The sequence below is a fragment of the Dromiciops gliroides genome, chromosome 2, assembly GCF_019393635.1.
Source record: "Dromiciops gliroides isolate mDroGli1 chromosome 2, mDroGli1.pri, whole genome shotgun sequence".
NCBI classification, from domain to species: Eukaryota; Metazoa; Chordata; class Mammalia; order Microbiotheria; family Microbiotheriidae; genus Dromiciops; species Dromiciops gliroides.
This window is the reverse complement of record NC_057862.1, coordinates 536,083,175-536,108,317: the sequence shown is the minus strand read 5'-3', so window position 1 is coordinate 536,108,317 and position 25,143 is coordinate 536,083,175. Positions and strand designations below refer to the sequence as shown.

The window sequence follows — 25,143 nt, the reverse complement described above, 5'->3', positions numbered from 1 at the left end:
TTTGTGTCTATGAATAGAGATGAATAGTGTTAACACTGTAGCACATTCGTTGTAGGCAAACATTGTAAAAGGTGAGATGGGGGAAAAGACTGCATTTTCATGTAAAGAAAATGCCATCCCCTTCACAATCCAAGTTGTGGCAGAGTAAACCTAGGAAAGAGTCCCTCTGATTCTTTCAGGGAATTTAAAAAATAGGAAATATTTCTAATTTCTTTGGAGAGCCATGAGAAATTAAAAAAAAATTAACAAAACAAAACCTTCAGTTCTAAGTTTTTTCATTAATATGCAATTGCTAAAAATTCTTAAATATGTATTATGAACACTTACATCTTCTGCTTTTGAGCCTTGTTCCTGTAAAGATTTCTGCAATTCTTCAACTTGTGACTGTACTTCTAGAAGTCTTTGATTCACCAGTCTAGAAATAAACAAACACCTTATTCTGTGGGTTCAGGATAATTTATACCTTCTTTTTCCTTTATGATGCAAAATTGGAGATAAGAAATAGTAAAGCATACAAAAATACTCTTATTTTGTCAGTGGGAATGGATTGTAGATCATAAAAATGGCTCACAAATTATAACAACTGAGGATTTAGAAGATGTTTTCCTCATAAGGACTCTTATCAAGTAAAGCGCAAACATACGAAGAAATGGAGACCCAGAAAGGTGTAGATGAAACGAATTGCCCCAGATTGTATATAAAGTATGTCATAGAGCAGTTTAAATTCATCCCCTCCCTGCCTCCAATTCAAGTGTAACGATTGGAATAACACCACCTGCTGGAGACTTACTGTAGAAGAGTTCCGCCCATGAAGCAAAGGTCTTTGAGGGCAAGACCAGGAATCTTTTCTTTGGCGTCAGGAAGTGACGCGGGCTAGTGGGAGGAGGAAGGAAGAGATTGGCGCGCAGTCTCACTCTCTGGCCTTTGGACTCTGGTGGAGAGTGGAGCTAGAAATGTGCTTTCCCTTTAATAGATAGGAATCTAGGCCTTTCTCTCTCTCTTTACCAAATTCTTATTCTCCTTAATAAACGCTTAAAAGTCTAACTCTTGCTAAACCTTATAATTTATTGGCGACCACTCATTGGATATTTTAGACAGACTAGCTAGAATTTTAGCCCTTAACACAAATGTTCTTTACACTACAATAATTCAAAACTATAGGTTTAAAACTTAAAAGAGCCACTTTTCAATGGGTAGCTGAATCTGAACATTCTTTAAACGTAAGCTTACAACAAATGATAGAAAACATCAAAGAAGATAAAATGGACAATTTTGTTTACATGTGACAAACACATTTTACTAAGGACTGACTGGTCCTCACCTATTCTCCAATTCCAAAGCCAATGAATTGCATGGGGTTGACCAAACTTAATCAGTTCTAGCTTCTGATTATTCTGTAGCTCTCCCAAATTTTCCCCTTCAGAAATTCCCAAGCTTTCTTTATGTACTTCTGCTTGTTATGTGAAACAACTTACCTTGTGAAACTGTGAGAAACTTATTCTTCCCATGGGCAGTCTCATCCCCCTTTCCATTCTGTTACCCCATATAAGCCCTGTCCCCACTTCCCATCTTTGTATATTCCTAGCAACTTGCTTTGTGATACTCCAAGTTATAATTCCTCTGCCTGGATTAAAGAACTTAACTCTGTTATTATATTAATTGTTTCATTAATTTTTAGACTAACACATGAAACAAAAAATAAAATCAATGCTAAAATCAAAAGGATACTGGGTAACTGGGTAAAAACTTAAAGCAAATTTATCTGATTGAGGTTTCATTTCCAAGATATATAGAGAAGTTATTCAAATTTATAAGAATAAGCCATTCTCCAACTGATAAATCGTTAATAGAAATCAAGGGACAATTCTTAAGGGAAGAAATTCAAGTTATCGAGAGTAATATGAAAAGAAGTTTCAAATAACCAATAATTAGAGAAACGTAAATTAAAATAACTCTCGAGGTTTCACCTCAGACCTATAGGATTAACAGAGCTGATAAAAAAAAAAAAGAAAATGACTAATGTTGAAGGGCTATGGGAAAACAGGTACATGAACATAATATTTGTGGAGCCATTCTGGAAAGCAAATTGGAACTATACTCCAAAAGTCAACTAAACTTTGACATGGTAACATCAAGACTAGGTCTACATGCCAAAGGAATCAAAGGAGAAAAGGTCTTATTTGAAGGGTAATATGGGTCTGGGTCACCTCAGAAGTTTTCTACTCAGAAAATTTTCTCCTTGAGAAGCTAAATTAAAGGACAGATACACCTAAGAAGCAAGGGAGGGGCAGCTAAGTAGCGCAGTGGATAGAGCACTGGCCCTGGAGTCAGGAGGACCTGAGTTCAAATTTGGCCTCCGACATTTAACACTTACTAGCTGTGTGACCCTGGGCAAGTCACTTAACCCCAAGTGCCTCATCAAAAAACAAAAAACATTTGGAAATAAAGGTGATGTTAAAAAAAAAGAAGAAGAAACAAGGGAGATTAAGTGGTGCCAACCTGGGAATGAGATAATTCCAGAAGTCAGGACCACCTCCCCTCATTCTGGCTTCCTCCACCCTACCCCCCAAAAGGAACTTTCCCTTGTCAGGTGGTCACCCCATCTATTCTCATCATGAATGCCTGAAAGTTCTCTTTTTCACTGAAGTCCCATTTTTTCCTCATGAAACATTATACTCAGTTTTGCTGGGTAGGTGATTTTAGGTTGTAGTCCCAGTTCCTTTGCCCTCTGGTACTTTAATGTAGAAGTTGTTAGATCTTGTGTTATCCTGACTGTGGCACCACAGTATTTGAATTCCTTTTTTGTAGCTGCTTGCAGTATTTCCTCCTTGACCTGGGATCTCTGGAATTTGGCTATAATATTCCTGGAAGCTTTCCTTTTGGGATCTCTCTCTCTCTTTTTTTTTTTTTGGTGAGGCAATTGGGATTAAGTGACTTGCCCAGGGTCACACAGCTAGTAAGTGTTAAGTGTCTGAGGCCGAATTTGAACTCAGGTCTTCCTGATTCCAGGGCCGGTGCTCTATCCACTGTGCCACCTAGCTGCCCCATGAGATCTCTTTCTAGAGGTTATTGGTGGATTCTTTCAATTTCTATTTTACCTTCTGCTTCTAGAATATCAGGACAATATCCCCTGACAATTTCTAGGAAGATGATGTCTAAGCTCTTTCCTTGATCATGGTTTTCAGGTAGTCCAATTATTTTCAAATTATCTCTTCTGGATCTATTTTCCAGGTTAGCTGTTTTTCCAAGGAGAATTTTATATTGCCCTCTATTTTTTTATTCATTTGGTTTTTCTTTACTGTGTCTTGGTTTCTCATAAAGTCACTAGCTTCCATTTGTTCAATCCTAATTCTTAGACAATTATTTTCTTCAGAGAGCTTTTGTATCTCCTTTCCCATTTGGCTTTTCAAGCAATTAACTTCTTTCTCATGACTCTCCTGCATTGCTCTCATTTCTCTTTCCATTCTTTCCTCCATCTCTCTAAATGTTTCTTCTCTCTCTCCTACTTTCTCTTCAAAGTCCTTTTTGAGCGCTTCCATGGCCTGAGACCAATTCATATTTTTCTTTGAAGCCTTGGATATTATCTTCTTCTGACGGTATATTCTGGTCTACCCCTCTCCCACAGAAGCTGTCTATTGTCTGCTGTTTTCTTTGCCTACTCATCTCAACCCAGAAGCAGATGTCTGATTGAAATCTGATTCTCTATGGTAAGAAGCTTGGTGTCACTATGCCCCTCCCCCACGGGGCCACCAGTACTCGATTTGGCCCACTGGTTCAGAACCAGGGTGCTTTACCCCAACTCCAGCAGAGACTCCAGTCACTTCACCCTGATCAAATGCCGAACCCCCTTACTGGTCCTCAAGCTGAGCCTCAGAAGAAACTGCTGGCATCCAAGACTCTGAGGTACTGGAGGTGTGGTCTGTTCCTGGCTGGGTCCAGGCCAAGTGCTGAGCTCCTCTCTCAGCCTGATCAGCAGGTAATCCCAACTGCCGTCGCTGGAAAATAGTCTCACTCTCTTCTGTGAGTTAGGGGGAATTTGTTTGGTGACTATGCACATTTGTTACAAGGGTTATTTCTCAATGCGATGTGTATATAATGGCATGTGGGACCCCAAGAAACTTAAGAGACCACAACCCCTAAGAAATCTGTAAACCTTGGACATTGAAATCAAAGAATCTAGAAGTGAAAAAATGTGTTAAGGAATGTGTTAAGACCCTGGTATGGTGTAAACACTGGTAATCATACCAAGGTCTGCAAGGAAAAAAAGGCAATAAGCAAGTTCCATAGTTTGGTCCCTTGGACACCAGCATGATGAGTGCTGTATATCTTACTGATAGCCCATTTTTCAAACTCCAGGCACCCCTTCCCCAGTTGTTTTGTAATCTCCTTACTTGGCTTTGTTTGTAAACATATAAAGAGACCGGTTCTTTTTTTACTCAGTGAGAGAGTCTCCATTGTGATTCTATCTCTTGGCCATGTATTCCTCTCTCCTAATCTTTTTATTCTCTGGATTCAGGAGGACCTGAGTTCAAATCCAGCCTCAGACACTTGACACTTACTAGCTGTATGAGCCTGGGCAAATTACTTAACCCTCATTGCCTCGCCAAAAAAAAAAAAAAATATCACTGTGAGCCTCTAATTCTTTGGGTGAGCTAGCCTTCCAGAACCAGGTGGATAGTGGCCCCCCGCCATGTATTTGTAAGAGAAAATGGATTTCTATTAAGTGAAAGAAATATTTTTTTTGGTGAGGCAATTGGGGTTAAGTGACTTATTTGCCCAGGGTCACATTAAGTAATTAAGTGTCTGAGGCCGGATTTGAACTCAGGTCCTCCTGACTCCAGGGCCAGTGCTCTATCCACTGAGCTACCCAGCTGCCCCAAGAAATAAAATTTTTAAAAAATTTAAGTGAAATAACCTATGTCAACTAATTACCATAAAAAGGAAGGATATTTTCCAAGCATTCTGGATTACAACTTGCAAAACATGAAATGTCTAGTCATGAATCTTCTATAGTACAAATGCAATCTATTTTTCTCTATCCAACAATCCCTCTGCCCCCAAAAGAAAATAGCAAATTGAAGATTTTGATATTTCTATCATTAGGGGTAAAGTCAAATTAGCCTGGGGGTTGGGGGGTGGGTAAGAGAAGTGACATGGTCTAACAACTGTTAAGATGATACTGGCCATAAAAGATTCTGGAACACAATGATTTCTTAATCACTGATATTCAGTCAGTTAAGAATAAAAATGAGAGAAATAGGATGAGTTAAGTACTGTTTTAATATTTTTCCTACCTGTTTTCTGTCTCTAGCTCATTCTTACGTAGATTTGCATCATCGAGCAGGCTCTGCAATAATGCAATGCGCTCATTATCAGACCCCTCTTGATTAAGTTTTAACATCTTATTTTCATGCTGAAGACGAATAAGTTTCTCCCTGGATAGGTAAAATAAAAATGGAAATGAATTGTTAAGTGTTTATAACATAATTATTAAAAATACAGAGGGGGGGTGGAGCCAAGATGGCAGAGGAAAGACATTAAACGCACAGAGCTCCTGATACAATCACCCCAAAAACAGCAATAAAAGAACCCCTAAGCAGAAAAACACAAAAAAAATATGGGCTGAGATTATTCTCTAGCTATAGATAGATTTCAGGGGGCTGTGCGGGACCACAAGTAAAGTCTAACCCCGCTATCAAGCTGACAGACACACCAGACATGCCGCTGGAAGAATTTAGCCTGTAGCCTCTGAATCTGCTACAGCACTGGTGTCTTCTGGAGCTGAGCATGCGATTGGGTGAGAGTGGATCGGCTGGATGGGGGGGTGGACAGAAACTGGAGGGGTACCAGTGGGATAGGGAAAGAATTCGGCTGTCCCACCCCAGCAGGTAACCAGGAAGAAATCCTGAGTGGTGGGAGGCTCAGGTGGGGGAGGTACACAGGCTCATCTAAAGCTAAAAACCACACCACAGAAAGCTTTGCTGGTTGGTTGTTTAGTAAGTAGGTTTGAGGTTATCTCTGGACCAGAGAACAGGCCAGGCGAGAGCAAAACCGGCCCTCCCTCAAACCAAAACACCTGGGACTCTCTGGAGCCAAGAAGCAGCCCCCCCCCCCCAACAGTGGAGGGCTTAAAATCAATTAAAAGATGAGCAAACAAAGAAAATACAAAACTACAGAAAGCTATTTCAGCGACAAGGAAGATCAAAGTGCAGCCTCAGATGAAGAAATCAACCATAAGGCCCCTATATCCAAAGCTGCCAAGAAAAATATGAACTGGTCTCAGGCCATGGAAGCTCTCAAAAGGGACTTTGAAGAAAAAATAGGAGAGATAGAAGAAGATAGAGAGGGAAGAAAGAATGGAAATAGAAATGAGAGTGATGTAGCAGAGTCATGAGAAAAAAGCCAACAGTCTGAAAAACCAAATGGAAAAGGAGATTAAAAAACTGTCTGATGAAAACAGTTGCCTAAGAATTAGGTTTGAACAAATGGAAGCTAGTGACTTTATGAGAAACCAAGACACAGTAAAGCAAATCCAACTGAATGAAAAAATAGAGAGCAATGTGAAATATCTCCTTGGAAAACAAAGCCAGGAGAGATAATTTGAAAATAATTGGTCTACCTGAAAACCACGACCAAAACAAGAGCTTAGACACCATCCTCCAAGAGATTGTGAGGGAATACTGTCCTGATATTCTAGAAGCAGAAACTAAAATAGAAATGGAAAGAATCCACAGATCACCTCCTGAAAGAGATCCCAAAAGGAAAACCTCCAGGAATATTACAGCCAAATTCCAGAACTCCCAGGTCAAGGAGAAAATACTGCAAGCAGCTAGAAAAAAGGAATTCAAATACTGTGGAGCTCCAATAAGGATAAAGTAAGATCTGGCAGCTTCTACATTAAAAGACCGGAGGGCATGGAATATGATATTCCAGAGGGCAAAGGAACTGGGACTATAGCCAAAAATCATGTACCCAGAAATACTGAACATAATTTTTCAGGGGAAAAAATGGAATTTCAACGAAAAAGACTTTCAGGCATTTGTGATGAAAAGACCTGATCTGAATAGAAAATTTGACTTTCAAATACAAGCCCCTGGAGAATAATAAAAAGTTAAACAGGAAAAAGAAATCATGAGGGCCATTAAAAGATTAAACAGTTTACAGTCATATATGAGAAAATAATACTTCCAACCCATAAGAACTTTTTCAGCAAGGAATACACAGAGGACATAGGTCTGAAATGAATATGAAGGGATGGTATTTGTAAAGCATTTATTTTTTGTATATTCTTGTTCTTTGTGGAGCAAACAAGGTGGGTAATCTGGTGTCTGGGGCAGGATTTGGACTCTGGGTCTCCTGGGTCCTGGGCTGGTGCTTTGTCCACTGTGCCATCTAGCTAACCCATGATAACATCTTTAAAATAAGGGGGAGAGGTAGGAGGAATAGACTGGGGAAGGGGGGGGGGGAGAGGTGGAATGGGGAGAAGTAGCTCATAGGAAGGAAACAAGAAAAAAGCCTATGGAGGGGAGGGGAAGAGGGGGAGTGAGTGAACTTCACTATAATCAGAATTAGCTCAAAAAGGGAATAACATACATACTCAAGTGGGTAAAGTAATATATATATTTTTTAAGTGAGGCAATTGGGGTTAAGTGACTTGCCCAGGGTCACACAGCTAGTAAGTGTTAAGTGTCTGAGGCCAAATTTGAACTCAGGTCCTCCTGACTCCAGGGCCGGTGCTCTATCCACTGCGCCACCTAGCTACCCCAAGTAATATATTTTTGCCCTGAGGAAAAGTGGGAGGAGAGGGAGATGGTTGGGGGGAGAGGAGGAGGAGGGAAGGGAAGTTTGTGGGAGGGAGCTGTAAAAAAGCAAAACACTTTAGAGGAAGGTAAAGATGTTCTGCATACCACCACATGTATGACATATATTGAATTGCTTGATTTCATATGGAGAGAGGAAGAAAAATTTAGAAAACAGAATTAGCTCAAAGGCCATAACCTCATCAGAGCAGGCTCAAGGAGGGAATAACACACACACATTCAATAGGGAAGAGTAATTTATTTAATCCTTCAGGAAAGTAGGAAGGGAAGAGGATAAGGAGGGAAGTGTGAATGAAGGGAGGGTAGAGTGGGGGAGGTGGCAGTCAGTAGCAAAACACTTATGAGGAGGATTAGGGCAAAATAAGGTAGACAATGGAAAAAATATTGGAAGGGAATGGGATGGAAGGAAATAGTTACGTTGATTGACTACAAGGTCAAAATGTACGGTACCTACTCTGCTGGGCTATTGTGAAGAAAATTCTCTATCAAGTTCAAGGTACTATATAGAAATTGTGATGAACAGGATGCTATCAGAAAAACCTGGAAAGACCTACATGAACTGAAGCAGAGAGAAATGTACTAGATACAAAACAACAGCATTAGTGTAAGATGACCTGCTGGGAAGCACGTGGTTATTTTCAGCAAGGCAATGATCCAATATAACTCTGAAGAGCCTAGGAAAATTGTAGTACATCTACAGAGAAAGAACTGATGGTATCTGAAAACAGACTGAAACACATCTTTTTTTGACAGTTCCTTAATCTGAAGTTTTGTTTTTATCTGTTTCCATTCACAACCTAGATAAGGTAGAATTGTTTGCCATGACTACTTAATTTATGTTGAATGTTTGAGTCCTTGGGGTGGGGGTAGGAGGGGAGGGAGGAAGAGAAGTTGGAACACAAAGTTTTTTTTTTTTAATTAATGTCAAAATTTGCTTTTACATGTAATTTAGAAAATAAAAGTAAAAAAAAATACATCAACATGTAGTGATGCATTTAAGGCACAAACTAGATTTCAAATAAATGGACTGTCACTGTCCTATAATTACTGAAGAGATCAAGATGTTAAAAGCTTTTCTTACTTTTAAGAAGAGATAATCTGAACATATTAATTCCATCATCTGAGTTTTTCTAATGAATGAACTTTAAGTATACTCTTCTTTTCAGATTTAGACACGTGGGTCTTAGATATGTTAACATAATTTACTCATTCAACAAATTGTTATTAAGTGCCTACTGTATGAAAGATTAGGAAAAGAAGCACTGTGATAGATGTTGCAAAGGACACAAAAATGTATAAGACATGGTTCTTCCCCTTAATGAGCTTACTACTTTGTAATAGCCTCCTTGCTCCCTTCTCCTCAACTCATGAAAAAGACAATAAATATAAATAATCTAAATTATCAGCTCTCATAAAGAGATGTTTTAATATATTCCTCCAGAAGATAGGTTTATAAAATGTCAAAGTTAGAAAGGAATTTATCAATTTATTCACCCTCAAATAATTCACTCTTATTTCACAGATAAGGGAACTCGGATTCTGCAAAGTTAAATGACTTGTCCATGGTCATAAAGCTACATGTCAGCTCAGTGGGAGATTGGATAAAGCAGCAAGCCTGAAGTAAGGAAGACCTGAATTCTAATCCGGACTCAGAAACTTATATAGACTGTGTGACCTTTGCCAAGACACTTAATCTGTTTGTTTCAGTTTCCTTATATGTAAAATGGGGATGACAAATAGGATCCAGCTCCCACAGTTGTTGGGAGGATCACATGACATAATAGTAATATAGTGTCTGGCAGATAGTGGGTGCCATATAAATGTTAGCTATTACTATTATTTCAGTAAATGGAATAATTACCTTAAAGATGTAAAACAGATGTTTGCAGTGAGGAGAAAAATGATTTTTCTTTTTTCCCTTATAACATTTCTTGTATTTTTACATTTTCAAAAGTTCTCCCATGATATCTGTCATAGGGTAGAACTACTGAAGTTTGACCTGGCCAGCTGACTTGGTTCTTCTCCTTGAGACACACCTTGAACCAGGAGAGATAGGCCCATTGGGTGTGGCTGCTGTCTTTGTGGTGTGAGGGGGACTGAGATGGCTCCAAAAATCTGAGAGATCAGAGCTGCCTCTCGCTGAACTTCTCCCAACCACCATGGGGGGGGGGGGGAATGGGGACTGGACGGTCCTTCCCCAATACGGGAACTTTCCCTAGTCAGATGATCCCCCATTGGATCACCATGAGTCCTCTATAAAAGTATTGGCCTGTGTCCTACTTGAGGAGAAAGGTATCTTAGAGAACCATGCCTCTGTGCCATGCTTTCTCCCCATGAGAAGACCAAGGACTTCTCTCTCGGTTTCCTTTCTCTAGCACCCAAATAAAACATATTTTTTTTTATTCCAATTGGATTTGTGTACAAGAGGGTATAATTCTTTTTTTTTTCTTTTTCCTTTTAGTGAGGCAATTGGGGTTAAGTGACTTGCCCAGGGTCACACAGCTAGTAAGTGTTACGTGTCTGAGGCCAGATTTGAACTCAGGTACTCCTGACTCCAGGGCCGGTGCTCTATCCACTGCGCCACCTAGCTGCCCCCTGAGGGTATAATTCTTTAAAGAGGAATTCCTAAGAAACCCCAACACCCTCAACCCCCACCAATTTCTCTCATAACAATATTTTTCAAAGTATAATTTAAAAAGGATATATAGCCTTTTACTCCAATTTAATTAACCACTGAGTGCCTCTACAAGGATAAAAAAGGACAGTTCTTGCCTTCATGGAACTTAGAGGCTCATAGGGAGAACAGATATGTAGCCAAACCTATGATATGAAGTCACTGGATCATAGCATATAGACCTAGAAGGGATTGTGGAAATTTATTTTGATTTGGGGACCCTGCCTTTGGGCTGAGATTAAAAAACCTTAGGCCCTCAGGGGTTTTTTCTGTGTAAGAGGAGCTAGGGCCCCTTCCCCTCCTCTTCAGCTGCAGGGGAGGGGGGGGGGGCGGGGGCCTCTGAGCTGGGCTAAGCTTTGAGAACCGAAAACCTTGAGCCATGGTGCTGATGGTGCACATAGTGGGGAGGCACATGCAAACCCTCAGAGACGCTGGGGTTTGCTTCACCCACCCCCCCCCCAGCTCAGCCCTGGGGGTGACCAGCCCGGGATTTCACCTGAGAGAGAGAGAGAGTGTGTTAATAAAAAGGGACACTAGAGACGCTGAGGGAGGCAGACATAGGGAGATTGGGAGAGGCCGGAAGATTAAGAGAACAGATTGACACAGTACAGGAGGATGGAGAAAATGAAGTTAGAGAAAGAGGGGGTTGGAGAAGACAGGCAGGGAAGACGGACAGAGCGGGACACCGGAGGACTAGGAGAACGCAAAGAGGTCTGTGAGAGAGATGCAGGGGTTCAGGGCATCAGTACAGAGAGGAGAGTTAGACGGTAAGGGGGGTTGACAAAGTGAAAGGAACTTGGAGTTAGAAGAAAGCAGCTGAGCAGTGAAAGCACAGGGGAGCTGGAGTGAAGGAGAAAAAGTTGGAGAAAGCTGGAGTATACCCTAGGGCAAGAGGCACAACGGCCCATATTATATTAAAAGCAGACAGGTTGGGGCAGCTAGGTGGCGCAGTTCTGGATTCAGGAGTACCTGAGTTCAAATTTGGCCTCAGACACTTAACACTTACTAGCTGTGTGACCCTGGGCAAGTCACTTAACCCCAATTGCCTCACTAAAAAAAAAAAAAAAAAAGCAGACAGGTTGTATAATTTGCATTTCTTAACCCATATTGTTTACATTGATTTTTATAAATAAATTCTGCTTTGATTATTTAATTAAAAGGCTTCTTAATCGTTTGCTTATCAATTTGGGAGCAGAGCAAGTGTGGAGAAATTTTTAAATGGCCCATATTAAATTAATAGCAGTCAGACAGACAGCCAGTCAAAAATCCCCAGATTAGTCCTTCAGTACGATTAGGCCCCCCAGCCAGATTAGGCCATAAATTAGTTTTTTACATTTGAATGGCGACTGTGACAGGACTTATGGCCCAATTATAATTTTTCTAAAGATATGATTTTTCATATATTTATAATTTTTATAAGTATTATTATATAATTTTTTTCAGATTAGATTAAGTTAAGTTAGTTAATTTTTTTTACAGGATCTTAGATAGTATAGGGGGAGAACAAGATCCCCAATCATTTCAAAACACTTTGGACTAATAATGTAGAAATACCCCAATTGTCTAGCAGTCTCATAGTAGAAAGTCTTCAACAGTTACTGAAAGAAGAATACACAACTATGCAAAGACACAGTAAAGCAGATGGTCCCATCTGCTGCTGTAACAACTATTTGTTGTCCTTGGAAGAGACACTTGAAGTTTTCTTTAAATGGACTTCTTTAACAATTGTTAAAGTATTTGGTAATCTCCCCCTGTCTTTTTGCCCCTGAACAGAGTTAAGCTTTTTTCTTATTTTGATAACAAATCCTGACAGATGGATTCCAAATAGTCCCCCTTTCTCCTGTGAATGATTTCCCCCTTCTCTGCCCGACCTTTGTCTATTCTAAGTTACTCAAGAACACTGCTGATTGGCTGTGTACTTTAAGTGAGCCTAAAAAATTAGGAAGCTAAAGCTGCTACCAGAAAGCAGTCTCTCTTAGCATGCTAACAGACTTCTTAGCTTCCAATCTGACCTCTTATCTTTGACCTATATTCATTGGATTCCTGGTGGCAGTAAACCTCACCAAAGAGGTCCCATTCCTCTCAACTAAGAGGATTTCCAACAAGATCATTGAATACAATCTCCTTATTTTAAAGATGGGAAATTGAGGACCACAGGGTTTATATGAGTCTCATACAGGATTTGAAGCAGAGTGGGGAATTGAGCCTAGGTCTTCTGAGAACAAGTCTAATGTCCTTTCAGTTACACAGCTTCTTATGGTTAAGAGAAGATGCTCAACAATTAGATATAAAAATGTATCTCCTTCCTTAAAGAGACAGGAAATATGGATGTAGAGCTTTGTATTTCAGAACTATTAGAAATAAGAAAAATACTACTACTTTTCATGTCTCCAATAAAGTTAGTCAACAAAATTTTATCAAGGGCTCACTATGGGTCAGGCAAACTGAAGAATCTAATTCAAGAAAGAAAATTCAAGGAGAAAAGGATAACTTCTAACTAAGGGTATCAGGGAAGGAGATGGTACTCCAGTTAGGTCTCAAGGGAAGAGAAAGCTGACAATAAGGAAGGATCAGGGGTAAAGTGAGGGAAGTTTCTGGGTATGGGAGATGGCATGCATCAAAGTACTTTGCACAGGGTAGCTACAAAGCATTATAGTACACTTACTTTATTTCAGGTGTAACAATCTCTGCAGCCAGACTGTCTGAAGACTCTTGACTTCCCAGAGGCATTAATCCTATTTACGATACACATGATGGAACAGAGAAGTTAGGATAAAACAGTCATGTTTTTTTCTTTCTATACCTAGGTTTTCCATCCTTCTTTCTGGATAGTTAAAAGCCAAAGTCTTTTATGCTTTGTCCATCATAATAGTCATAAGTTTTTTGGTAGAAGGAATGAGAAAGGTTATTTGGGAAGTGATGTTTGTGGTCTCTATTGTTCATATCACTTAACAGCATTAAAGATGTTCTTCTGAATATAAAACATGAAGATCAAAGTCTGGAAAAACACTTGCTTATTATATTTTCCAAACATATCAACTGTTGGAATCTTGTTCTAGATATCTGATAGAGACAGAATTAGAGTTCTTCAGAGAGGAGAATGATTTTGAAAGAAACACAAGGGCAAACTTTCTAAGCATTTTCTCAACCTCTTCTTCAAAACTAGATAGCCTACATTTGTCTGATGTGCATATGCTCCCTTTGAGAAGCAGCTAGAAACCAACAGTGAAAACCAAGAATGTCAAGGCAGACTAAAGTGAGATAGGAATAGAAGAAAAAATAGCAATGCAGAGCATAGTCAAGTTAAACACTATAGGAAGAGAAGCTGTATGCAGGAGTGAATGAAAGGGAAATACATACCATTTCAAGCTTACAACCCATAAAAAGACCAGATACTTGAATATGCCACTTAGTGAATTATTGATCCCATTTCCTAATTTCTTTCTATCCATTATAATTAAAATAAAATAAAATTCTATGTCTTCACAATAATTTTTTATGCTTTGCAGAAAAAACCCATCCTAGTAACATGAACTTAAAAATTTCTTTCTATTAAGAAAGTTGTTGGGGCAGCTAGGTGGCACAGTGGATAGAGCACCGGCCCTGGAGTCAGGAGTACCTGAGTTCAAATCCGGCCTTAGACATTTAACACTTACTAGCTGTGTGACCCTGGGCAAGTCACTTAACCCCAATTGCCTCACTAAAAAAAAAAAATTTAAGTTGTTTATATGATGTTTATAAAAAGTGTTTATATAATGAGATCAAAGTTAAATATTCCACCCCTGGAGGAAGATTCATGCTCTAATAGACTGACTTCACTGACACAATAAGCAGTCAAAAATTGTTAAAAAAGAATTTTTTAGGAAGTCAATGAACAAATGTTGCCTCATGATCCTATTTTATGTTTCCTACAAGGAGACTATTAGACTAGATTTTTTTTTTTTTGCAGGGCAATGAGGGTTAAATGACTTGCCCTGGGTCACACAGCTAGTAAGTATCAAGTGTCTGAGGTTGGACTTGAACTCAGGTCCTCCTGAATCCAGGGTAGGTGCTTTATCTACTGTGCCACCTAGCTGCCCCCTAGGCTAAATACTTTAAACCAGACTCAGAAACTATAGTCATAACTCACAAGCTCTAAACTTAAGCTTTCAAATCTTTGTTTTATTTAAAACAGTGCAACAACTCCCATTATTTTCTTGACTGGATTAACATTTTTTTTCTTTGTTAAAGGAAAAACCTTTAAATAATAAAAATCAAGAGTTCTTGACTTTTTTGTGTCATGGATGCCTTTTGGCTATCTGGTGAATAGAATCTTCTAAGAATATTGTTTTTAAATGCATAAAATGCAAAGGAAACCAAACGTTATTGAAAACAAATACATAATTTTTCTTCTATCCAAATTCACAGAGGTCCCTGAAATTTATCTATAGATTTCTAAGGAAACCTAATAACTGCTTTAAATACATTTTTCTATATATAAAAATATTTTAAATTTTTAGCTAAAAAGAGAATTAACCCAAACCACTTTTGCTTGTATTATGCATGTTATAGCAAGTATAGAACATAAATCACTTTGCTTTGAACTCAGGTATTTTTTTGTTACCTTGAGTAGTGAGCTGCCCTTCTTGAGCCTGTACACATCTAAGTTCTTCAATGGTCTCTTTAAGAGAATCCCGTTCAGTTCTTAATCTCTGCAAGAACAAAAGACAAAGAAGGATCAGGCTTAGAATACAAATCTAGGTATAAAAGTCAGCTCTATTGGTCCACTATATTTACTTTTGCAAATATTGCATTTTAATATTTAAAGTAATATTTGCATTTAGAAGAATAGTTACTGAAACTCAGATGCTTTTTATGAAATACAAACATTTTTTCATAGTCCACTTAAAAGTTGATCTCTAACAAATTTCTTTTTTTGGGGAGGTGGGGGTGGGGCAATGAGGGTTAAGTGACTTGCCCAGGGTCACACAGCTAATGTCAAGTGTCTGAGGCCACATTTGAACTCAGGTCCTTCTGAATTCAGGGCCAGTGCTTTATCTACTGTGCCACCTAGCTGCCCCCCCTCTAACAAATTTCTAAAGAGAGAACCACAAATTTGTATACACTGATCACCACAGGATCACAGATTCACAGCTTGAGAGGGGCTTTAAAAGCCATTTAGTCCAAGTTCAGGATTTTCACCAATATGATGGGCAAAATTTGAAGTGAGGTACTCCGGGTACCAAGCCAGTGTTCTTCCTATTGTAATAAGGTCTAGTGTCTACTTTTACAAATCTTAAACTCCAGTAGATACGATACAAACACAGATGACTATAGTATACAATATTAAATGACTGCTGTAGAGAAACAGAAAAAGAATTTTCTCTGTGCAGTCAGAAGGTCGTTGAGAAAAGGTGGTGAGGGGGAAGAAGTAAAGGCTTTGTGGAGCTAGCAGGCTTTAGGATGGGGTTTAAAGAATGGGGAGTAATTTAGTAGGTAAAGAGGGAGTGGGCATGTAGTGGGTGGAGTGCAACTGGGACCCCAAGAAACTTAAGAGACCCCAACCCCTAAGAAACCCTTAAACTTTAGATATTAAGACCTTTCCTGCTAGATGGGTTCTTGAAAACATTTCTCTTTCAAAAAATTACTCACCCAGACAATCCAATCAAAATTTAAGTAAAAGTTTGTATTATATGGCACACAGAGGCATGGCTGGGAGAAGCAGCCTAGGCTTCACCTTCTGGGCATGTTTGATCAGACAGCCATGGAGAAGAAGCCTAACTTTAACTTCCTGAGCAAGGGAGGAGATCACAATTTTATAGAGGTGAGGAAGGGGTGGGGGTAGAGATCTAAGACTGAAAAGTTACAACAGTTTGAAAATGATGATGTTAGCTATTTGGATATATGAATAATGAAAACATATTTTTAATGAGAATATTCTCACTAACTGGTCCTGAGAACTACAAAATTTACTGAGAACTGATTCCTCACCCAGTCCCCTCTTTCCCAGGCAGGTGAATTGCTTGGGGCTGACTGTCTTGGTCATTTCCAGACTCTGGATGGACCTTCCCCCAAGCAACTTATCCCCACCCAAGGTTCCCCACTTGACTCCCGGGACTTTTTGTTATTATGTAAAAAGAGTCCACCGGCATTAAGTAGTTTCTATTCAGAGTCAGTAACGCCTATACTTAAATTAGGAGCTGTTCTATTATTTCTTTTGTCAAAGGTTCATTTACGTTAATTAGCTATATGTCACTCTGGAGCAATCTTTTTGTTCTGTTACCCCATTAAAACCCAGTCCTCGGTTCCCATCTTTGGGTATTCCTATAGTTCCTAGGCCGAGATTAAAGACCTTATTTCTTCTATATTGATTGTTTCCTTAATTTCCAGGTCAACAGTCCTAATCACACAGCAAACACAACTGGCTCCCAACTAAGCTCATGCTGTAAATTCAAGGAGCCCAGCTTTCTGGGTGGCTGCTTTATTATCTATTTGACCAAACTTTGACCAACTACCTGATTAATCAACTGCTTTGCTTCTCCAAGGAAAGAGTCATCTCTGACCCCAACAAGCTGATCAACCGCATTTCTCCATGGTCATAGTGTCCCCCTCAAGGCCAGAGCATCCTTACCTGGACCCAGGCCCACCAGGCTGCTACGACAAAACCCAAGAGTTTAGAAGTGAAAAACGATTCTGCCTCCCACCTTGGGAATGCAGTGTGGCTGGAGCAAGAAGACCCTGGGTATGGTGTAAACAAAAAGGAACAAAAGAGGACGCGTAGGTTTCATAATTTGAGATGTGGGCCCCTAGTAGGCCCAAGATTTAAGCTCCAGGCATCTTCTCTCAGTGGTTTTGTAATCTCCTAAAAAGAGATCAGCTCTTTTCTTATTCAGGGAGATAGTTTCCATAGCGACTCTTGTCTCCAGGTCATATATTACTCTCTCCTAATAAATCCTTTTATTTTAGGAGATTTGCTAAAAGCTTCCAATTCTTTGGGTGTTAGCCCTCCTGTGTCAGGTCACAAGTTCCCACAACAGTGACAGTCTAGGTATACAGAACAGCAAGGACAAAGAAAGGCACAGAGGTGGTACCGCACAAGACACTTGTTCTGTAGTAGCACTGTCCAGTCTGCTAGGATTACAGAAGTATTAAGAGATAAGGATAGAAAAAATGAGGTGATACCAGATTACAAATGATTCTGAATGAGCAGATGATTTGGAACTTTACTTTAGAAGAAAGGTACTGACTGAAAAGTTCTGAGTGCAGGCTAACACAATTAGATTTGTGAATAAGGATGATTAGTATTAGGATAAAGCTTGGTCTTGAGGAAAACAAGAACAAAGGAAGAATATCTGCTAGAAGTCTATCCCAATAATCCAGGGCCAGTGCTTTACCCACTGCACCACCTAGCCACCCCCAGAATGATTTTTAATGTTCTTTTGATATAGGAGGCAAAAAAGGGGTTAACAGAAAAACCTAAGACCCAAGCTCTAATTTAGATATGAGCTCTAAAAAAGGATTCAGACCCCAGTTAATAGATTACTTAAGACTTGAATCTTCATTAATATAAGTCAAGGCCTAGGTTTTCGTGCCCCTACATAAATCAGCACCCATAACAAGAACATAAAGAGGCAGGTCAGAGAGACTTTAACAATAACAATGATATACTGATGAGGTATAGAAAGTCTATTGATAAAATCTAGCCATGGGAATCAAAAAGTGACATGCACAGAAAAGGCCAAATTTGTTCCCAGATTCACCTTATGACATGTAAACCCCCCCAAACACATCTCCACAGAAAAAGGTACCCACCTTGAGGGTTGGCTTAGGACCCCAGGAACTCCAATTAGGATAAGCCCTCTCCTAATATTCTCCCAAGGTGGAGAATATTATAATGAGGACAGGCCCTCCTCTGTAACTCCCAAAGGTGGAGATTATTATAATGAGACTGATAATCAATTTATCCATACTATAAATATAATTGTCTTTCCTTTCACTATTTGAGAGAGAGACCTTTCCACTTTTCTGGTTCTCTCCCTGTGATCACTCATAGTACTGCAATAAAACTTGGGAAACTGAGCCACTGAGTCTTGTAATTCTTTTGGGATGACTCACGATCAATTTGACCCTAAATTCCATCCCATATCAGATGGAAATTATGCATTATTTTTATGATAATATTTAGATTGTTGCATGTTATTCAGAGATTTTAATTCTTTTAAGATTATGTTTTAAGCCAGTTTGAATTTCATTGTCTTTTATTTATTCTTGTGTATTGTTATGGTCTTGCAAGATATTAAGTCTAGAAGTATTATTCTCCCATATTCTACCCATGCCCTTCTGCATCCTCTTAGGCATTAGGGATTTACTTTGCTGTTTTCTCCAGAGAAGAGAGTGAGGCTGGTGACTTTGTACAGCCCTGCTTCACTTAAATCTAATTCTATTTTAAATTGTTTGTTTTTCTAACTGCCCTGACAAGTATAAATTAATTCTAGAAGTATGTTTATTTGTAGTTATTATTTGGAATTATTGCTATTGTACATTATATTTTGAGTGTAGAAACTTAATTCACATTTTTTGCTATCAGAATTAATCCTCAGTTAATTATTTTGTTTGTTTGTTTGTTTTTTAGTGAGGCAATTGGGGTTAAGTGACTTGCCCAGGGTCACACAGCTAGTAAGTGTCAAGTGTCTGGGCCCGAATTTGAACTCAGGTCTTCCTGAATCCAGGGCCGGACTTTAGCCACCTAGCTGCCTCCCTCAGTTAATTATTAACAAGTGGAGTGACACCACCTGCTGGAGCGTTACTGCAGGAAAGCTCCGCCATGAGAAGAAGGTATCTGAGGGCAAGCCATGTGGTTTGGAAGGTCAGTTCCTTGGCGTCACTTGCTTGTGGGTACTGTCTATCAAAGCTACCAGCCAATTAGCTTGGAGGTGTGTGTGTGTGTGTGGGGGGGGGCTGTTTTGGTTTTCGAGGAGAGGCTTCTGGGAGGAAGAAGGAAGTATTGAGTCTTTTTTGTTCCTGACCTAGCCATGGCAGGTCAGATGATGAGGTCTCTTAGTTAGATTTTTACCTTTCTCTCTGATCATTAGATCCTCGTGATCTTTAATAAATACTTAAAAGTCTAAACTCTTGCTAAAGCTTCTAATTTATTGGTGACCACTCATTAGATTTTTTAGACAGTATAGCTAGATAGCAACTTCACAGATGGCTGACCATGAAGAGGAAAGCTGAACCTCAGTCTTCTCATCTTCCAGTTTGGTAAGAAATTTTTTCCCTATTTCTACATGTGCCTGTCTCTTTAAATTGGGTTTCTCTTAATGGCAAAGCAGCTAGGTCAAGTACCTGATTTAACTCTTAAGTACTCTTAGCCTCCTATTTTCATGCCTCTCTCCCTTTTACTTTATAAAATGGACCAGGGACTGTGGGACCAAAGAGGACTTCTGGGTTTTAGTGTTCAAAGGGGACTGATGATACTATAGAAATTAAGAACACTAAGAAATCTGTGAATTACAGAAAGGGGGTGGAAGATAGTACATTTTATATCATTCAAGACTCCCCCCTTGAGAAAATAATTGCAGCATGGGAAGCTTACAAGCTACCAATTCAGCCAGGCATAACAAAAGCAAGGTTTATGTGGCATAAAAAATATTCCAGTTTACTGGAAAACAAATGGTTAGAGAATGGATCTTTTGACTACTTAACACTGAAAAATTTGCAAACAGTCCTGCACTTTGAGTCCCCCAAAGATTGAATTCTAACACTAAGTTTCTCTCCTTTTGCATGCCTGGAGGCAACAACCTGGGTGGGAGAAGGGAAACCAAGCCAGATACAAATTGCCCTAGTCCCTCCCAGCTGTTCACCATGTGGGAGAGGTGGTCCTGCCCCCTCCTCTTGGGACACCATCTCCTCTCCCATCTCTGGCATCACCTCCTACCATGGCCATGCCCCTTGATCCTCCTGCCAGGGAAGTCAAGAGATCTAAACCACCTTCTTCAGGTCCTGAGCTTGCACATGCAAACCTTTCTCTACCTGCATTTGCAGGTTCTACTCAGTTGCCAGAACAGTCAGCCATAGCCCTACCCCAGCTAAGCTGTGATTCCGACTCAACCAGCTGTGGTTCTCCCAAACCAACCTGAGAAAATCCTTTAAATTCCAGATATGCTCGTTTTGTTCATAACTTTGCTAATCTGCTTTTGTCTTTAATTAGTAACCTTATAAAGCATTTGTATTATGAAAGGACCGACAGAGAATTTGAAGGGGTTAAAAAACGAGACACTTAAGCTGAATACAGATGTACAAGACAAGCCTCATCTTCATAGTTCAAGATTTTGCTTCTTTTGTCATGGAGGGGTACATATTTTGCAGAAATGTAGAAGTTAGCAGCAAGGTATTAATATGAGTATTGGGGATTTTAGATATTGGAATCAAAAGTGTTCTAAATTCAGAGAAATAATGTCAGTTCAGAGGTTACATAGGATTTTTATGCTATTACATCTACATTTTGAAATTAACAGTATGGGTTTATTTTCATGCTTTTGAGATTGTTTTATACTTAGTTTTAAAAAAGGGGGGAATATTTGCAGAAGCTTTTTATATTCATGTGATCAATTGTATTTTGTACTACTCTTATTAAGTTCATAATAATTAGATTATATAAATATTTCCCCAGTTTGAACGTCCTTGTCTTTTATTCTTCCATGTGTATTTTTTTTTTACTTATCGCTATTTTTGAAACAATGCAAGATGGTTTTGATTTCATAATACAATGTTAATTCTGGGAGTACTGTGCTCCCATATTCTAAATTTTTTTTTCCTGATTATCTGATCAAACTCTATAAAGTATTTCCCTGGCAAACTGGTTGCCATGGCAAGTGTAAATTGATTCTATAAGTATTTTTGATAAGCATATTTTTTCTTTCTTTCTTTTTTGTTTTGATGAGGCATTTGGGGTTAAGTGACTTGCCCAGGGTCACAAAGCTAGTGTCAAGTGTCTGAGGTCAAATTTGAACTCAGGTCCTCCTGAATCCGGGGCCGGTACTCTACCCACTGCACCACCTAACTGCCCTGATAAGCATATTTTTTTTAAAAAGAGGGGAACATTTGCAAAAGTTTTTTTTCTTTTCTTATATTTATATAATCTAATTTATTATTGCCATAAATAGGGATATATTATATAATAATATGGTATTTGGGTACTTTAGATATTAGCTGGTGCTCTATCCATTGAGCTACCTAGCTACTCCCCAAAATTTTAGTTTTTTTAAAAAAAGTCAGTTTAAATGTTACATAAGGGTTTCTTTTATGCTATTGCAACTACATTTTGAATTCAATAATATGGACTTATTTTTGTAAAGATTTTTATTCTTTTAAGATTGTGTTATGGCTTTTTTTTTTTGGTGAGACAATTGGGGTTAAGTGACTTGCCCAGGGTCACACAGCTAGTAAGTGTCAAGTGTCTGAGGCTGGATTTGAACTCAGGTCCTCCTGAATCTAGGGCCGGTGCTCTATCCACTGTGCCACCTAGCTGCCCTGTGTTGTGTTTTAACTTGTATTTAAATATGTTCTGATTTTTCACAAAAGTAATTGTATACTTAGTAAAAAAAAAAAAAGGTATTTGAAATTATTGCATAATTGTATATTACATTCTGAGTCAAGGTACATTCACATTTTTTGCAATCATTATTATCCTCAATTTTAAAATCCACATGAGACTTGGATTATGGGAACTTATCATTTAAGACATTAATTGCCTTCATTCTGAGTTATCAGATGCCAGTTGGCCAGGATGCCATTCGATCACAAGAGGAATACATGCAAGAACAGACATTGAACTGTTACATGAGCAGAGACATGCATGAAGTCAAGGTACTGCTGAGAGAACAGCTACTGACAAACATTGAGGTTGGTTTCTCTTGGTTTAATTTTCCCCCACAATATTGTACAGATGGCTGGAAGTTTTCGTTCCACCCATCTCATTCAGAGTTTGGGGGGTGGGGTGGGGCAATGGGGGTTAAGTGACTTGCCCAGGGTCACACAGCTAGTGTTAGGTGTCTGAGGCCAGATTTGAACTCAGGTCCTCCTGAATTCAGGGCCTGTGCCTTATCCACTGCACCACCTAGCTGCCCCCAAATCAACTGTATTGCCCTAAGGTGCATAGCCCTACACAAATGGAGTTAGTAGACTAGGATCTTGCCTTTTTGGAAGATTGTATCTAAACAACATTACCACAGGAAGTTAACTATTTTTTTTTCTTTTTCTTCCTTTTTTTTGGTGGGGCAATTGGGGTTTAATGACTTGCCCAGGGTCACACTGCTAATAAGTGTCACGTGTCTGAGGCCAGATTTGAACTCAGGTACTCCTGACTCCAGGGCCAGTTGCTCTATCCACTGCACCACCTAGCTGCCCCCCACCTATCTCATTCTACACCTGGCTTCTATTTCCCCTCCAATGTGCCTGATGCCATGGATGTTTCAATCCCATGCATATAATTAAGTCTGACTCAATTTCCTTCAATATGTTTGGTGGCATGGAGACATATATGCCATCCACCTATTTTAAGCCTGGCATACTGCATGGGTAGTATATATTGCTCAAGTGTGGGAATGCTCATATTCCATCATTTCTCTGTTCTTTTATGGTAACCCCCATAATTATCTCAGGTGTCATGATAAATACAGTGTTGGATTTAGCCTTGACATCTGTTACCAATTATATTAGATTTTGAAAATTTCTCATAATGACATGAGAATATTTAGGCAGATGATGCAAAAAGTGATAAAACAAAGACAAAAATTATTTTTTAAATTAATATCACAATTGTCTTCTCAATTTACCCTCAACAGGGGAGATTATAGCAATATTAAGTTTTAGAGAATGTTTCAATTTTTGTTTTATCATATGTTTCATGTGTAACAACTAAGATTCTGAATTCCCTTAGACATGTTTTTAAGAACTCTCATTGTTTGATTTGATTATTGACAAAGCTATTTTAAAGTTGTTAAGCTCAATTTTGTAGGAAATTTTCCTGGCTGATTATCAGTATCCACACATCAACCCCTGAAAGACTTCTATTCCATGACTACACCTAGAGGACATCCCAAGAATCATCCAAGAAAAGACTTTCAAAGACTTAAATGGACATTTCCCTGTTTCTTCTTTTCCACATTGTATACACTGTTTATAATGTCCACTTACTAAAGGGGAGTGCCCCCTCTACTTTTTCTGCTTGTGATGTCTACCTGCTAATAGGGGAGTGCCCCCTTTAGCCTTTGTCAATGTCAATTTTTTTTTTCTCTTTTTTCATTTCCTTTGCTTAGTTATAAGCATCTGTAATGTTATTGCTTCATGTGAGGAAACCATGTTTCTTCACTTGAAACACAGGGAGGACTGTAACAATTGGAGTGATGCCATCTGTTGGAGAGTTACTGTAGGAAAGCTCCGCCATAAGGAAAAGGCATCTGAGGGCAAGCCATGTGCTTTGGAAGATCAGTTCCTTGGTGTCAGGAAGTGACGTTTGCTCGTGGGTACTGTCTATCAAAGCTACCACCCAATTAGCTTGGAGCTGTGTGTGTACGGGGACGGACTGGTTCGTTTTTTCGAGGAGAGGCTACTGGGAGGAAGAAGGAAGTGTTGTGTTTTTCGTTCCTGACCTCGCCATGTCAGGTCAGATGACAGGGTCTCTTAGAAATAGATTTTTACCTTTCTCTCTGATCATTAGATCCTAATGCTCTTTAATAAATAGTCTAAACTCTTGCTAAAACTTCTAATTTATTGGTGACCACTCGTTATCAGATCTGAGCAACCAAGGTGCCAACTATCCACAGGGAGACGAGCAGGTATTGAACTGTCACAGAAGGGAGGGATGCACGAAGTTCAAGTATTGTACTGCTTTGGGAAAGGCTGAGAGAACAGTCATTGGCAAAAGCTGAGTCTGGATTCTTTTGGTTTCAATTCCTCCCCACACATAGCACTGAATGGCTGGCTATGACATCTCCTACCCTGGCTTCGATCCTCCCTTTCTATATTCCTGATACCATGGATCCCATGCATCTGATTAAGCCTGGCTCAGTTTCTCCTCCACATATTGCGCTGGCTTCCATGAGGCTTGGCAACTTTTGTTCTTTTATGGTAACCCCCATTATCATACCAGGTGTCATGATAAACCTGATGTTGAATTTGGCCATGGCATCTGGTACCAGTGGTATTAGATTCTTTTCTTTCTCATAAGGGCCTGAGGATAAGTAGGCAGATGATGTAAAAAGTGATGAAACAAAGATGAAAATTCTATTCTTAATGGTCTTGTATTAAAGAAGGGTATAGGAGTATAACTTATGGACTCCTCTGCGGGTGGCTTAAGAAAGTTTTCATGAATTTTGAAACACATCTCAAGTTTGTTTCAAGAAAAGTAGAGGAGAGTAACTTATAGAATGTTTTGTTACACCTGGCAAAAAATTAAGGTCAAGTGGATATACATGTAATTGGGAAAGGTGTATCCCTTTGGTATATTAACAATTAACAATGTTTGTGTCAGATACAGTTAGATAAAGCTTTGAACAGCATGGTACATTCATGATATCTCTCACTGGAACAACTTTTCACTCTCAATCCAGGATCCTAGGGTTCCTGGATTCTCTCTCTTGGTTTGCCCCCTTTCTCCCTGTATTGGCT

At 39.2% G+C, this 25,143-nt stretch overlaps 1 protein-coding gene across 2 annotated transcripts in view; it reads right to left on the bottom strand.

Annotated features, from left to right (window-relative positions):
- The window catches only part of HOOK3 (hook microtubule tethering protein 3), a 139,557-nt gene that overhangs the window by 23,741 nt on the left and 90,673 nt on the right, over positions 1-25,143 (bottom strand). For both annotated transcript variants that reach the window (XM_043981392.1, XM_043981394.1), the window contains exons 13-16: positions 15,098-15,185; positions 13,160-13,229; positions 5,295-5,435; positions 328-415 (exon numbers count right to left, since the gene is read on the bottom strand). In XM_043981392.1, coding sequence (XP_043837327.1) covers positions 328-415; positions 5,295-5,435; positions 13,160-13,229; positions 15,098-15,185 — 387 coding nt within the window. The remainder of the gene's footprint in view (positions 1-327; positions 416-5,294; positions 5,436-13,159; positions 13,230-15,097; positions 15,186-25,143) is intronic.